At 60.0% G+C, this 12,943-nt stretch overlaps 2 protein-coding genes across 4 annotated transcripts in view; one reads left to right on the forward strand and one right to left on the reverse strand.

The window, feature by feature from the left end:
* SMG6 (SMG6 nonsense mediated mRNA decay factor) overlaps positions 1-4,440 on the forward strand; it is a 91,336-nt gene extending 86,896 nt beyond the window's left edge. For all 3 annotated transcript variants that reach the window (XM_080982281.1, XM_080982282.1, XM_080982283.1), the window contains exons 17-19: positions 1,147-1,358; positions 2,261-2,342; positions 3,061-4,440. In XM_080982281.1, coding sequence (XP_080838407.1) covers positions 1,147-1,358; positions 2,261-2,342; positions 3,061-3,191 — 425 coding nt within the window. In that variant the 3' untranslated portion in view covers positions 3,192-4,440. The remainder of the gene's footprint in view (positions 1-1,146; positions 1,359-2,260; positions 2,343-3,060) is intronic.
* A 1,299-nt stretch (positions 4,441-5,739) lies between these two features.
* Positions 5,740-12,937, reverse strand: HIC1 (HIC ZBTB transcriptional repressor 1). Its single transcript, XM_080982286.1, has 2 exons — positions 12,660-12,937; positions 5,740-10,804 (listed from the first exon to the last, which is right to left on the reverse strand). Exons 1-2 carry the CDS (start codon positions 12,709-12,711, stop codon positions 8,673-8,675), a joined length of 2,184 nt encoding a protein of 727 aa, XP_080838412.1. The 5' UTR covers positions 12,712-12,937; the 3' UTR covers positions 5,740-8,672.
* Positions 12,938-12,943: the final 6 nt, after the last annotated feature.

Below are 12,943 nucleotides of genomic sequence, written 5' to 3' on the forward strand. Positions count from 1 at the left end.
CATCTAGCCTAGCCCCCCTCCAGGGCAGGAATTGCAGTAGATTAGGGCACCGCAGGAGGCCTCAGGCTCAGTCCCCCAGTGCCATCCATCTGCCAAGGGAGCTGGGAAAAGCCCCTCTTTCAAAACCCCGGAGAGCTGCTGCCAGCCAGTGCAGGCAGCACAAAGCCAGGTGGGCCCAAAGTCTGGCTCCTATGCTCCTGATTAAAATCAGCCCCTTTATTCAGAACTGTAAGAGCTGGACTCTTGCTTCGATTTTAGCGGAAGGGGGTTCATGCAGAAGGTCCCAGTGGCATCTCCAGGTAGGGTGGGTAGAGGTGCTGCTGGAAATGCTAGAACGCTGCTGCCAGTCAGTGCAGACAGCATGGAGCTACTTCACTCTAGGTTCCTAGGTTCCACATTGGCTCTGGGACTTCCCTTGTGCTCGTGGCCTCGCATATGTCTGCTGGGGGTGCCATCAGGCCCCCTTGGGCTCTCCTGGGGCTCCCAGACATATTTGTCACCCAGCCCGCTGCAAAGAAAGAAAAAGCCGTTCCCAGGGACCTCTGGCAGCTTCTGCCTGGCTCCCTCTGAGACAGGGAGAGGAGCTGCGTTGGCTGCTTCTAGCCAGGCAAGACAGACCAGCGCTGCCCCTCCCTCCTCTGGTTCCTCTCTCTCTCCGCTCATAGCCAGAGTCAGAACCTGCTGCCCCCAAGCCCAGAGGAAACAGCCAGCCTCAGGCACAGGGGTCTCCCAAGGCCTGGGGTGGGGGCAGAAACGTCCCACCCAGGAATCATACCGCCAATGCCAGCTTGGAAGGCTTTAACAGAGGGTGGGTCAAATACATGGAGCAGGAGCAGGCAGCCAATGGCTACTAGCCAGGGTGGCCTTACTCTGCCCCCACAGTCAGGCAGCAGTGGCGGATGCTGGGAAGGGCAGGAGGGGAGGGTGGCGCTGTTGCGTTTGGGTCCTGCTTGAAGGTTTCCCATAATGGGCACCTGCTCGCCCCCTGTGAGATCAGGAGGCTGGACTTGGTTGGCCAAGGAGACTCTGCTTCTTATGGAGCCCCCAGGCCCAGAGGCAGTCTATCTTGATTCCTGGACTCAACGCGCCATTGGCACAATCCCCCAGGCTCCTCTCACATTCTTCTCTCTCCTTCCTCCCTGCCAGTCATCAACGAGCTGGACGGGCTGGCCAAGGGCCCCGAGTCGGAGCACCGCGGGGGCGGCTACGCGCGGCTGCTGCAGGAGCGGGCCCGCAAGGCGGTGGAGTTCCTGGAGGCGCGCTTTGAGAAGCGGGACAGCTACATGCGAGCCCTCACCAGCCGCGGCAACGAGCTGGAGTCCATCTCCTTCCGCAGCGAGGACATCTCCAGGCAACAGGTGCCAGGGAGGGCGCTCCCACTTTCCGGTGGGGCGACAGGGAGGTCCTGGGTTCAAGCTTTACAGCCTTTGAGGGGCTTAGCAGGACTGCTGCTTGGTGTGCAGAAGGTTCTGGGTTGAGACCCCAGAGGACATCACCCCCATCTCTGCCTGGGAAGGCACTGAGTATCCTTCGCTTTTCCAAAGGGTTTGGGGGTCCTTATCATCTGCCTTGAGCCGCAATGGCTCAATGGGATCCTCCACTTCGAAGGGCAGTCTACCTGCGGCATGCCTACATGCCAGGGGTGGGCATCGCCTTCATATTCCTGGCTTGGGGTTTCCCCGAGGGGTCCCTGCCTGGTGACAGCGGCTTCTGTGACCTCTACATTTCCTCTGACAGAGAGCTCTTTAGCGTATCCAACATTTGGCCTGCTCACTGTAGACCCACTGAAATGAAAGAACATACCTAACTTGGATCCACTAATTTCAATGGCTGTGCACTGAGTAGAACCTAATTGGATGCAACGTTATTACTATTATTATTATTATTATTATTATTATTATTATTTTCTTAATTCCCAATATTTAGACTTGTCGGGCTCATATTTGGCTCATTAGCCAAAGATCTCCAAGCAACTTAGAACACAGATAGAAACATGAACGTGAATACCTTATGCCATCCATCAGATTCATCCCATAGAATTGTAGAGTTGCAAGGGACCCCCACAGGTTGTCTAGTCCAACCCCCTGCAGCGCAGGAATATAGACACACACACAAAACACCCACCTGCACCCATAACAGCAAGAGGATGCAAATAGGCAGCCTGTATTTCCAAGAGACCCCCTGGGGCTGAGAGAGGGGAAGCCGAGCTGTTCCTTTTCCCGGACTCACTCCTCTCCCGCTGCTGCTCCTTCCTCCGCAGGGAAACAACGACGACCTGATCCTCTCCTGCTGCCTCCACTACTGCAACGACAAGGCCAAGGACTTCATGCCGGCCAACAAAGGTATGTTTCGGGGGGGCACTAAGATGCCCCTCCTGGGCGGGCAGGGGGGTCTGCCGTGCCAGGGAGGAGACCCTCCTTGCAGTCGTCCCCAACACTCTCCATGTTTACTCTGCAGTAAGGCCTCCTGTATTACTCCCTAGTAAACATCCTTAGGATTGTAGGACCGTTTCATTCCCAAGCAAGAACGGGCAAATATTCACTCCGTCGCCCGACGCAAAGAAAGCAAAAAACGGCCATCTCACCTGGAGTACCTTTGAGAGTATGAAAGCCATGGCAGGGAACACGCGGGCACACCCCTTCCTCCGGCCCTCCGGAAAGTGCCAGGCCGCCTCCTGCCCTGCCCTCCTGCATTGCCTAGGGGCCTCCTCCTCCTCCACCCCCCCAACCAGCTCTCCTGGCAGGGAGGCGCACAGGCCATCTCCCCCACCCCACCCACCACCAAGGCCCCGGTTTCCATCTTCCTTGGGCCAAATCCTCCTCAGCTTAACTTGTCATCTTGACGGAGGGAGGCGTTCCCGGAGTGTTTATGCCTCGCCTGGGGTGCAGTCCAGGCGATCAGGGGATTATGGCGGATGAGGCCTGACAAACGTGACAGCCTCTGGTTTGTAACAGTCGCCTGGCCCTGAGCGCAGCAAGGGGATGGTTATTGTTACGGACGCAGGCACCCGCCCTCTTCTGAGCCGCTCTTGACTCCCGCCTCCTCTCGCCCCCCCTGCAGATGACCCAATCCGGCTGCTGCGCGAGGTGGTGCTGCTGACGGACGACCGCAACCTGCGGGTGAAGGCGCTGACCCGCAACGTCCCCGTCCGGGACATCCCCACCTTCCTGCGATGGGCGCAGGAGGGCTGAGCCAGGCAGCCTGCAGGGGGACGCCGTCCCCAGGAAGCTGTGCCGCTCTGTGCCACCAGCAGGGGGCAGCCTTGAGGTGGAGGGGGGCCCTTGCGCCAAGCCACTGCCGCCCCCACCACCGTTCCCGGCTGACACCCACCAATGAACAATAAACGTGTCTCCAACCCGCCCGGAATGGCCGTGCTGTGGGTGTGAGAGAGAGGGAAGTGTTGTGTCCGCACAGGCCACTGGGGGGGCGGAATAGGTGCGTGTCGTGTTCCCCCGCCGAGGGGGGAGGATAGGACAGCCAGAGAGGTCTCAAGCGGGCACCCCCATATTCCTTTTACTTGGCCAGGCAGGGCGAGGGGGGGATCCTTTGTGTGGAAGTGTGTGAGCCCCGATCCACTCCCTGCTGCCCCCCCACATTGACATCCTCTCTCTTCCAGCCCCCTCCTGGACCCTCGTCCTTTCCTTTTGCCACCCTGACACCTGCATCACAGATTTCTTGAGCTTGCACCCATCCATTTTCATCATCCCCAGACACACACACTCTCCTGGTCCAGTGGTGTGGGTTGCAGAGGGAGGCCTGGGCATTGGGATCAGACCTTTAAGCTGCAGGGTTTGGGGAGTGCGGTGTCAGGGCTGGGGGGTGGAGAGAACAGGCAAGCAGGTTCCCCCGTGAAGGAGCTCTGAGGGCAGTTGGAGCTCACACAGAGAACGGCTGCCGTGAAAAAGTAGAATTGTCCCCTTGGGAGCTTGTATTTAAATGTGGGGGGGGGGAGCCTTAACTGGCCCCGGTCAGTTGCATCGTTGGCCATCCCCAGGCCCTTTGGGTCAGTGGCAGGCGGGGGGGGGGGCAGGATTGGGAACAAAAACAGAAAACCAAAAGAGCCAGCCATGGAAATGGACTTGTCCTGCATTCGAAGGATGCTTTTTAGATAAAACCCTTTGCTTCTGGAGGGGGTCACGCCAGATGGTTTGGGGGCACAATCCTGCCTTTCTTGGTCTGGAGAGGGGGAATCACCTCTCCCGCCTCCACCTTTGGGGTCTTCTGCACTCAAGATCATCAGCCCCACCTGCTCGCCAAACAGGCGTGGACCCAGCCCCATGGATATGGGGAGGGGCGGCCCTCCTACAGGCAGGTGTGTCTCTTCCCCCACCCCTTTTGTTCTGCTTTTTGGCCTGCCTGGGTTTGATGGGGGACTTGTGACAGACAAAGTAAAAAAAAAAATGTTCCTTTGTTTTCTTAATAAAAATTTTAGTAGGGAAACGCTGTTCTGTGCTGCCTCGTTTTGTGGGGTCGGGGGGAGAAGGCGGTCTGGGGAACCATCAGCCTGGAATGGGGTTTCTGAGGAGGGATGTAAATGGCACTGATTTGGGCAGAGTGGTAGCTAAACGACCCATCTCTTTTCAGGACACCCATTATGCCCGTAATGGTTTGTGTCATAGAATTGTGGAGTTGGAAGGGACCCCATCTAGACGAACCCCCTGCAAGGCAGGAATCTCGCTACCCAGAAGTAAGTGCCCCTGAATTCAGTGGGGTTAGAATTTGGCCAGGACCATGGCTAGAGAAGCGGGTCAGGTTTTGAGGAATCGGGGGGGGGGGGGGGAGGTGAATGGCCAGAGTCTCCAACGTGGTGCCCTCCCAAGGTTGCTGGCCTTCCAGCTCCCATGTCCCTGACCGCCGACCACCAGCGCTCAGGACATTGGGGGGGGGGGCACCCACAACTCAGTTGGCCTCATCCTGGCCCAGCCATAGATCATATTTGGGTGGGGCAAGATTTCACTGAGCCAGTTTAACACTAGTTTTCCACAGTCATTTCACGTTTTTAAAAATAAACAAAAATACAGGAGGCCAATAAATGGTGTGATAACAGCTCCAAAGAAAATAAAATTCACGGAGGGGAGGGCTCTTGTGTCTGAGTCCTGCTTGCAAGTTTCCCATCGTGGGCACCTCGTGGGCCCCAAGGTGGGGCCCCTTTGGCCTGATCCAGCAGGCCCTAATAATAATAATAATTTATTTATACCCCACCCATCTGGCTGGGTTTCCCCAGCCACTCTGGGCAGCTTCCAACATAACACTAAAATACAATAACCTATTAAACATTAAAAGCTTCCCTAAACAAGGCTGCCTTCAGATGTCTTCTAAAAGTTTGGTAGTTGTTGTTCTCTTTGACATCTGATGGGAGGGCGTTCCACAGGGCGGGTGCCACTACTGAGAAGGCCCTCTGCCTGGTTCGCTGTAACTTGGCTTGATGGTTCCATGTTCATGATGTTGGATGGGTCAGGCACCCAGTAAGGCCTGCTTTAAACTGGTTCTCCTCAGCACAGACACTAAATCTTGGCCGCAAGTCACCCACAAGTTGCTGTCTCCACTACCACCCCCAAGTTGTCACTATTGCTGCTTTTACCCCTCCCCAAGTGGTATGGCGGACCATGACCGGCTTGTCAAGGGCTACCTAGAGCTCTTGGGGGGGGGCAGATTTGAGTCTCCCAAAAGTCCAGTCTGCAACACCGCAATCAAGCATACACTCTAGTCTCCCCCCTCCCTGAGGAAGCAGAAGCAGCCTTGTGGTGTCAAAAGAAAACTTTTATTGCTGTTGAGTTTTTTCCCCCCATGTTTATTTTTTTTCCCCCGGTATAAAACGAAAGGGGAAAAGGCACATCCCATGTACAAAATGCTACGGTGGGCACAGCAGGCTGCCCCCCCCCCTTTTGAATACTTTGTGTTGGGGGGGGTGTCTTGCTGTGTCCTCCCAGGGCTTGGCAGGGTGGGTGGGTTGGGGGGCAGCTGGCTCAGACGAAGAAGGCCCAGCCCCACGCTTGGGGGGCGGCAGGTGGGAGGTTGTGTGTGCAAATAGAGGTAAAAGGAAGATTCACATCTTAACCTGACCTTTGGTTAAAAAAGAGTTGGAGGGAAAGGGGGGGCAGCTGCGCTGGCAGGGCCTGAAGGCAAAGGGCACATCTTGTCCCGCAACCCCAACCCCACCTTCTCCCCATAAGTGCAAAGAGAGTCTGGCAATACGTGCACTGGTCAAAGCTTGGGTTGCCCGAAGATGGAAGAGGCTGCCGTGGGGATGCCCATTCCACCTCCAACAGAGCTGACAATCTGGGGAGTGTTTTGTCTTTGTCAAACAGTCCTTGGGGAGGAGGGACAAGCAGAGGGAAGGAGGGCACCCCCCAAACCACACACAAATACCCCAGAATAATCTTTGGCTCAAAGTGAGACAGTGGAAGACGGGACTTGGGGTTGGAAGACTGGGATGGAGCTGTTTCAAAGGCAGAAGGACCCCGTTGTGGTAAGAAGGAACACACACCCCATCGCCGCCCCTTGGTCACAGCCGTGTGGAGTCTTTAGTAGGGGAGGAGGGGGAGTGAGGGCCGCCTCTCCTATTCACATTGCAAAAGAGGTTGAGGGGAGAGTTAAGTGCTTGCTCAGGTGAGTCCTAGGGCATCCACTCACCTGTTGCCTCTGTGGCAAAAGGGATGCAGGAAACTTAAGGACATTGCGCCCCTTGCTCTGCCCCCACAGTCACCACACAGGATTTGTGAAAAAGACTTCCGGACACTTGGACTCGTGCTCAGCTCGTGCCAGTGAGCCAGGCTGCACTGGGAGCTTCACCACCTTCCCAAAGTCACTGCACAGCAGCCAGCCTGGAAAGGGATGAGGGGAGTTGGGTGTCCAGCGGCATCTGCAGAGCCAGGAGTTTCTCACTCCCTAGTTCTGCAGGAAGGCACATTGTGGAGCTCTGTGTAAACCTTGAACCCGAAGGGGTTGGGTCCCATGCCAAGAGGGATTCTCACACTTCCAAGATTTAAGGCTTCCACGCCTGTTGTCCTGCCTGTCACCCATTGTGACAGGCAGAAAATCAACAGGTATGGCGGTTTGAAGGCATAGGATGACAATTCAGTGCGTCAAGATATCTAGGTATAGAGGGACAGATGTCTATAAGATGCAAAAAGGACTGTCTGTGGGCAGCTGAAATGTACGCAGCATAAGCAGAGACCACCAACATGGTACTCTGTGCATTCTGTGGACAGTCGCCCTCCCTCTCACCCTCCTTTCTCTGGCCACTGATACCCCACAGAGCACTGGGAACCAGAGTCCACAAAGGTTTCTGGGGGCCACAAGACTCTTCAGCTGTCCCTGTAGACCCAACAGAGCTGCTGCCCTCTTTGCTAAAGCCCAGACCTGCCCAGAGGACGCCTCTGGGGCTCCCCCCAATTGAGGCAGGTAGAAATGTGGGTCTGCCCCACTGAAAAAGCTTGGGGGCGGAGGGAGAGGCAGTCAGGAGCACAACCTCCCGGCCATTTCTGGCAGGGCCAGAGGGCAGCCTCGAGGTTTGACTCCTGAAAGGGAAGGAGGAATGGAGTTGGTGGGATCAGGACCATGACACACAGGCCTCACCTCCCAAGCAAGGAGGGACAGTCCTCAAGGTGCTCTCTGGATAGACTTTACCATTTATTAGCCTGCTTCTTTTACTTCCAACTCAAAACCCTGTGCACTCAAGGGAGGGGGGAGGATTGAAGGCATGGGGGAAGCATCACTGATTGTTGCTTTGTTGTTAAAGCTTTTAAGAGCTGGAATTAGGGTTTGCAAAAAAACAAACAAACCCATACGTCCCAATTCCTGAGAATTGCACCAAGCCCCCTTTCCTGAGCAGATCCCTACAAGTGGAGCTCTTTTGCAGTTTGGGCAGGCAAGATTCCCTTCTCTCCTTGAGGAGAGAGCTCTTCCATATTTTCAAAAAAATGCTGGGATATCATTCTAAATTGCACCACTTCAAATTTAAGGGTCGGGGGGACATTTCTAGGCCACCCAAAAAAACCACAAGCGTGTCAAATTATAATCTCCCTGCCCATAGAAAACTAGGAGAAAGTTTATCAGGAGCCCTTTTCCCTGCTGCGCTAGTTTTCCGCCCCTGCGAGGCTCCTTTCTGGTAGAGCACTGAGACTTGCAGAGGCTGTCAGGCCCCAGCAGGAATGGCGAGATCAGCTGACAGGTGACGGAGGCCATTGGAAGGGGGAGACTATTCTCACCCTCCCCACAAAAAGAAAAAACCAGCAATGAGGCTGGACTCAATGAATCTTTGGGTCCTTCCAACTCTACGGGTGGGGGGGGGTGTATCTGAGGTAGGGACAAATTCACAATTCCGCTTTGGGGGCAGCTCCACAGCTTGGCAGAGAACAGAAATAGAGAACAGAGAGAGGGGTGAGCTCTGGCTTCACGAGAGGTTGGGGGGAGAGGACGACGACTCCGTGACGTCCCCTCCCTCGTCACAAATAAGAGGGGGCTGAACTGTTCCCTTGGGGGGGCTGCGCCCGTCACTTTTGGGGAGGAAGCTGTCCTTTCCCCCTGCAGTGGGGGCCAGAGTCACCCCCTCTCCTGGGCAGAACACAAAGGCACTCTCACACCCCAAACAACTTGGGGGGGCCCCCTTCCCTCCCCCACAAGCCCCGGTCCGTGGAGGGAGAGCGTGGAGGGGGGTGCTGCGGGGGTCGTCAGGGGGGTGAAAAGCGCTCTATGGTCCGGGCGTGGTGGTCGTTGTGCAGGTGGGCGGCGGCGGCGGCGGCAGCAGCTGCAGCGGCGGCGGCGGCTCCCTGGGCGAGCACCTCGGCCGCCTTGTCGGGGCTGAGCCCGAGGTAGAGGCCCTCCATGGCGGCCTTGGGGTCGGCGGCGGCGGCCAGGAAGTGCGAGGTGTGGCTGAGCAGCTCCTTGTCGTGCTGCTGCTGCTGCGCCAGGCGCGCCATGGCCAGCACGCCCTCGGGGAAGTCCAGCTTGAGCTTGCCGTCGGGGCCCGCCGCCGCCGCCGCGGCAGCCGCCGCCGCCGCCGCCGCGTGCATCTTCATGTGGCTGAGCAGGTTCCTCTGCTGGGCGAACTTGCCGCCGCACACCTGGCACTCGTAGGGCTTCTCTCCGGAGTGGATGCGCATGTGCTCCGTCAGGCGGTACTGGCGCGTGAAGCGCATCCCGCACGCCTCGCACGCGAAGGGCTTGAGGCCCAGGTGGCTCCGCATGTGGCGGGTCATGGTGCCGCGCTGCGTGAACTTCTTGCCGCAGATGGAGCAGGGGTAGGGCCGCGTCAGCCAGTGCGTCTTCTCGTGCTGCCGCAGCGTGGCCGGGTCCTTGTAGGCCTTGTCGCACGACGAGCAGCGGTAAGGGCGCAGCAGGTCGCACGCCCCCGACGGCACCGGCGGTGGCGGAGGCCCCTGCTGCTGCGGCAGCGACGACGGCGGAAGAGGTTTGTCCAGAAAAGGAGAGCCTTGCCCGGCGGCGGCAGCCGCCTCGGCGGCCTCCTTGCGGTACAGCTCCTCTTCCTCGTTGTGCGCCTCGACGTGCGCGTTCAGCTGCTCCGACGAAGGGAAGCCCTTCCCGCAGGGGATGCACACGTACAGGTTGTCGCCGCCGAAGCTCTCCGGCTCGTAGCCCAGGTAGCGCTCCAGGCTGCCGCCGGCCGGGGAAGGCCCTCCGCTGCTGCAGCCCGTCTCCTCGCTAGTGCTCTTGTCGTTCTCCAGGTCCTCCCCGTCGGGCTCGCCCGCACCGCCGCTCTCCAAGCTCGGGTAGCGCCGCGGCGGCTGCTCCTGCGAGGAGGGCGACTCGGGCTTGTGGTCCAGCTCGCCCTCCTTGTCCCGCCGCCCTCCCCGGCAATCGCCCCCGCCCTCCTCGTCGTCGTCCTCGTCGTCCTCCACGTAGCCGCCCACCAGCGGCTCGTGCTTCATCCAGCGGTAGAAGAACTCCGGCGGCGCCACCTCGCCGGCGCGCCCCGACGGCTCCGACCCGGGGCTGCCTCCGCGGTGGTGGTGCAGGAGGTGGTGGAAGGGCGCCTGCAGCTGCGAAGGGGCCGCCTCCCCGAAGGCCGAGTGGTTGGGCAGCAAGGCGGGGCTCTCGGGCCTGGCGTTCTCGCGACCCTCCATGGTGGCGCGCAGGCGGCTGTCCGGCGGCGGCGGCGGCGGGGCGGGCAGCTGCGGCGAGGGCCCGTTGGGGCTCTTTTTGGAGAGGTCGAGGCCGCAGAGTGGGGAGCAGAGGCGCTCCGGGGGGCACAGACCGGCCCCATGAGGGTGCGCGGAGGCTGCGGCGTACAGCTCCCCGCAGTGGGTGCTGAGCGGCTCGGAGGGGCGCGGCGGCAGCCCCGGGGGCGCGTAGCAGCTCTGGATGACGGGCGTGGCTGCGCGCAGGCCGCGCGCCAGCTTGCCGAAGGGCGAGTAGCCGCCGCGGAGCTGGCAGTACTTGCCCGAGCGCTTGAGCTTCTTCTTGCACAAGGCCACCAAGTCTGGGATCTGCAGGTAGCTGGCGGCGGCCAGCACGGCGCCCAGGCTGGGCTCTCCCTCTCCGCCGCCGCTGTCAGAGTCGCCCAGGCGGCCCGTGTAGATGAAGTCGAGGACGGCGCGGAAGACGCCCGGGCTGACCATCTCCTGGTCCAGGTTGATGAGGTTGTCGTGGACCACCAGGGCCTTGAGGTAGGCGCTGCTGGCCGCCAGCACGTTCTTGTGCGCGCGGAAGAGCGCGTTCTGCACCACCAGGATCACGTCGCACAGGAAGCCCTTGGTGCGCTGCGCGTTGAGCTGCAGCAGCAGCTGCCGGGAGTGGCCCGCCGACTCCGACGAGGCGTCCAGCATCGCTGCGCCGCGCTCTCCTGCAGAAAGAGACGCACGGAAAGAGAGAGAGAGAGCCCGACGGGCAGCGTCAGCGCGGGGGGCCCAGCCTGCCCGCACCGCTGCCCTCTCCTGTCCCACGACGGCGCGGACGCCCCCTCGGAACGTGTGTGACTCTGCCTCGGCCCCGGGCTCCTCGCAGGGCACTCTGGACTGCTTCCCCGCCAGTCTGCCCTTATAGAGGGGTTTCCCTCTCAAGGAAGGAGGAGGCGGCGGCAGAAAGGGGGGATGTTCAGCCCCCCGGTATCTCCGCCGTTGCCGATCGCATCCCACGCCCCCCTCCGGGTGGGGAGGGGGGGCAGGGCTAAGCGTTCACACCTGGAGGGGGCAGCGCCTGCAGAGCTCATCCACGTCTCTCCCCTCGCCCAGCGCAACCACCCTGCGGAGCCAACCGGCCAAAAGCACTGAGGCAGCCGCCGGCCTCTCCGTTTCCACTCGTCTCCCTCTGGCCACGATCCGGCTTTCAGAAGGCTCGCTTTCTGGATGCCGCCTCGGAGACCCCAGAGAGCACAGCGAACCCCGGTCTTCTGCCCTCCGGAGGTCCCCAGTAGGCGGCTGCCCCAAGCGTCAAAACGCAGCCCCCACCCCTTCCTTTTCTCTGCGCGCTTTCTAGCCCTCAGCCTTACAGGCTGCGATTCTAAGCGAGCCTCGTTACTAGAGAGTCAGCCCCGTTTCATGCAGCGGGACTGTCTTCCGAGTAAGCCCTGCAACGTCCCTGTCCTTCTTCCAACCGTCTCTCCAAGCGCGCCTCGCGGGGGATCCGTCCGGGCCCCGGGAGAAGAAGGCACCGCTTGCACCCAGCTAGCGGTCCGGCAAAACAAAACTGAGAGGCTTGGGGGAGGCTTCTGGGCCCAGGAAACTGTTCCCCTTGCTCCACTTTGGAGCTGGGAACCGAAGCACCCTCTGCAGCGAGCGCCCAGGCCGAAGCGAAAGCGGCCCTGCGCTCCCTTCCAGCCGCGAACAGGGCGAGGCCTGGTCTGCCTCTTCCAACTCCTCAGCAGCCCCAGTTAGGAGGGTCAGCTCCGTCCCCGGGGTGAGTGCGGGGTGCATAAGCGGAGCTGAGGGTAGGGTGAGCCATGCCTAAGTTGTGGTGTTTGTTGGTCATAGGTCCCTGCCAAAAAAGGGGGGGACATTATGTGCGATCTGGTGAAGGCCACGGAAATGTCAAAAATGCATTTCGGGAAAGTTTAAAAACAAAAACAAATTCCAAAATGTGAAGGAGAGTGGCGGGAGGAGAAAGAGAAAGCTGAGAGATTTGACGGGGAGAGAAGGAGCCGCCCGCCCTGCTCTCTGGGCTGCAGAGATGACAGCCCGACCGAGCCCGCTCCGCGGCCGGGGAAAAGCGCTTCCAAAGCCGCTGGCCTCGGAGGAGACAGGAGGGAAGGCCGCTCGGCCGGCCGAAGGGGGATCTTCCGCCCCAGGACCGTCTGCGGAGCGAAGAGCGAGCTCGGGAGAGGAATTGGGGTTCAGTAGAGGACGGAGGAAGGACGTAAGAGCCCCCCGAAAAAACTTCCAAGGCGTCCCGGGTCGCGGGGCAAAAACCATCCTCTGCTTTCCAAGTTCTTCCGAAGGAAAGTCGCCTTCGGTTGTGCCTCCCGCTCCGGGGTGACATGTCGGGCAGGGCAGGCTAGCTTGGCGGAGCGACCAGGGAGAGCCGCAGCGCAGCTCAAGCTGAGGATCGGGCGCGCGAAAAAGCGCCGCACCTGGGGGAGGGGGCGGAAAGAAAAGACTTTTCTTTTCCTGGGGGGGACGGGACAGTGAAGTATTTTCGCTGGGTCTCTTCGGAAAGGGCGCGCAATCTGAAGTGCCTCCCACCAGCCCGCCGCGCCGTCTTACCCGGGAGCCCCGTCGAGTCAGCCAGGCAGGCGAGGTCCGTGTGGACGCGCATGGCTTAGCGGGCTGCGCTACTGCCGTGGCGGCGGCGGCGCCCGCCCCTCACCGGCGCCTCAGACCTCTTGGCCGCCGCTGCTCGCTCTTGCTGCTGCTGCTGCTGCTGCTGCTGCGCTTGAGCCCCATGTGCCGGGAGCGCAGCGGCGGCGGCGGAAAAGGTAAAGGCCGGGCCGCGAACTCCGCCTGACCCCGAGCTGAACTCGGGCGTGTTCAAGGAGCCGCCGCGGCTT

Source organism: Podarcis pityusensis (assembly GCF_964106645.2).
Source record: "Podarcis pityusensis genome assembly, chromosome: 15".
Lineage (NCBI taxonomy): Eukaryota > Metazoa > Chordata > Lepidosauria > Squamata > Lacertidae > Podarcis > Podarcis pityusensis.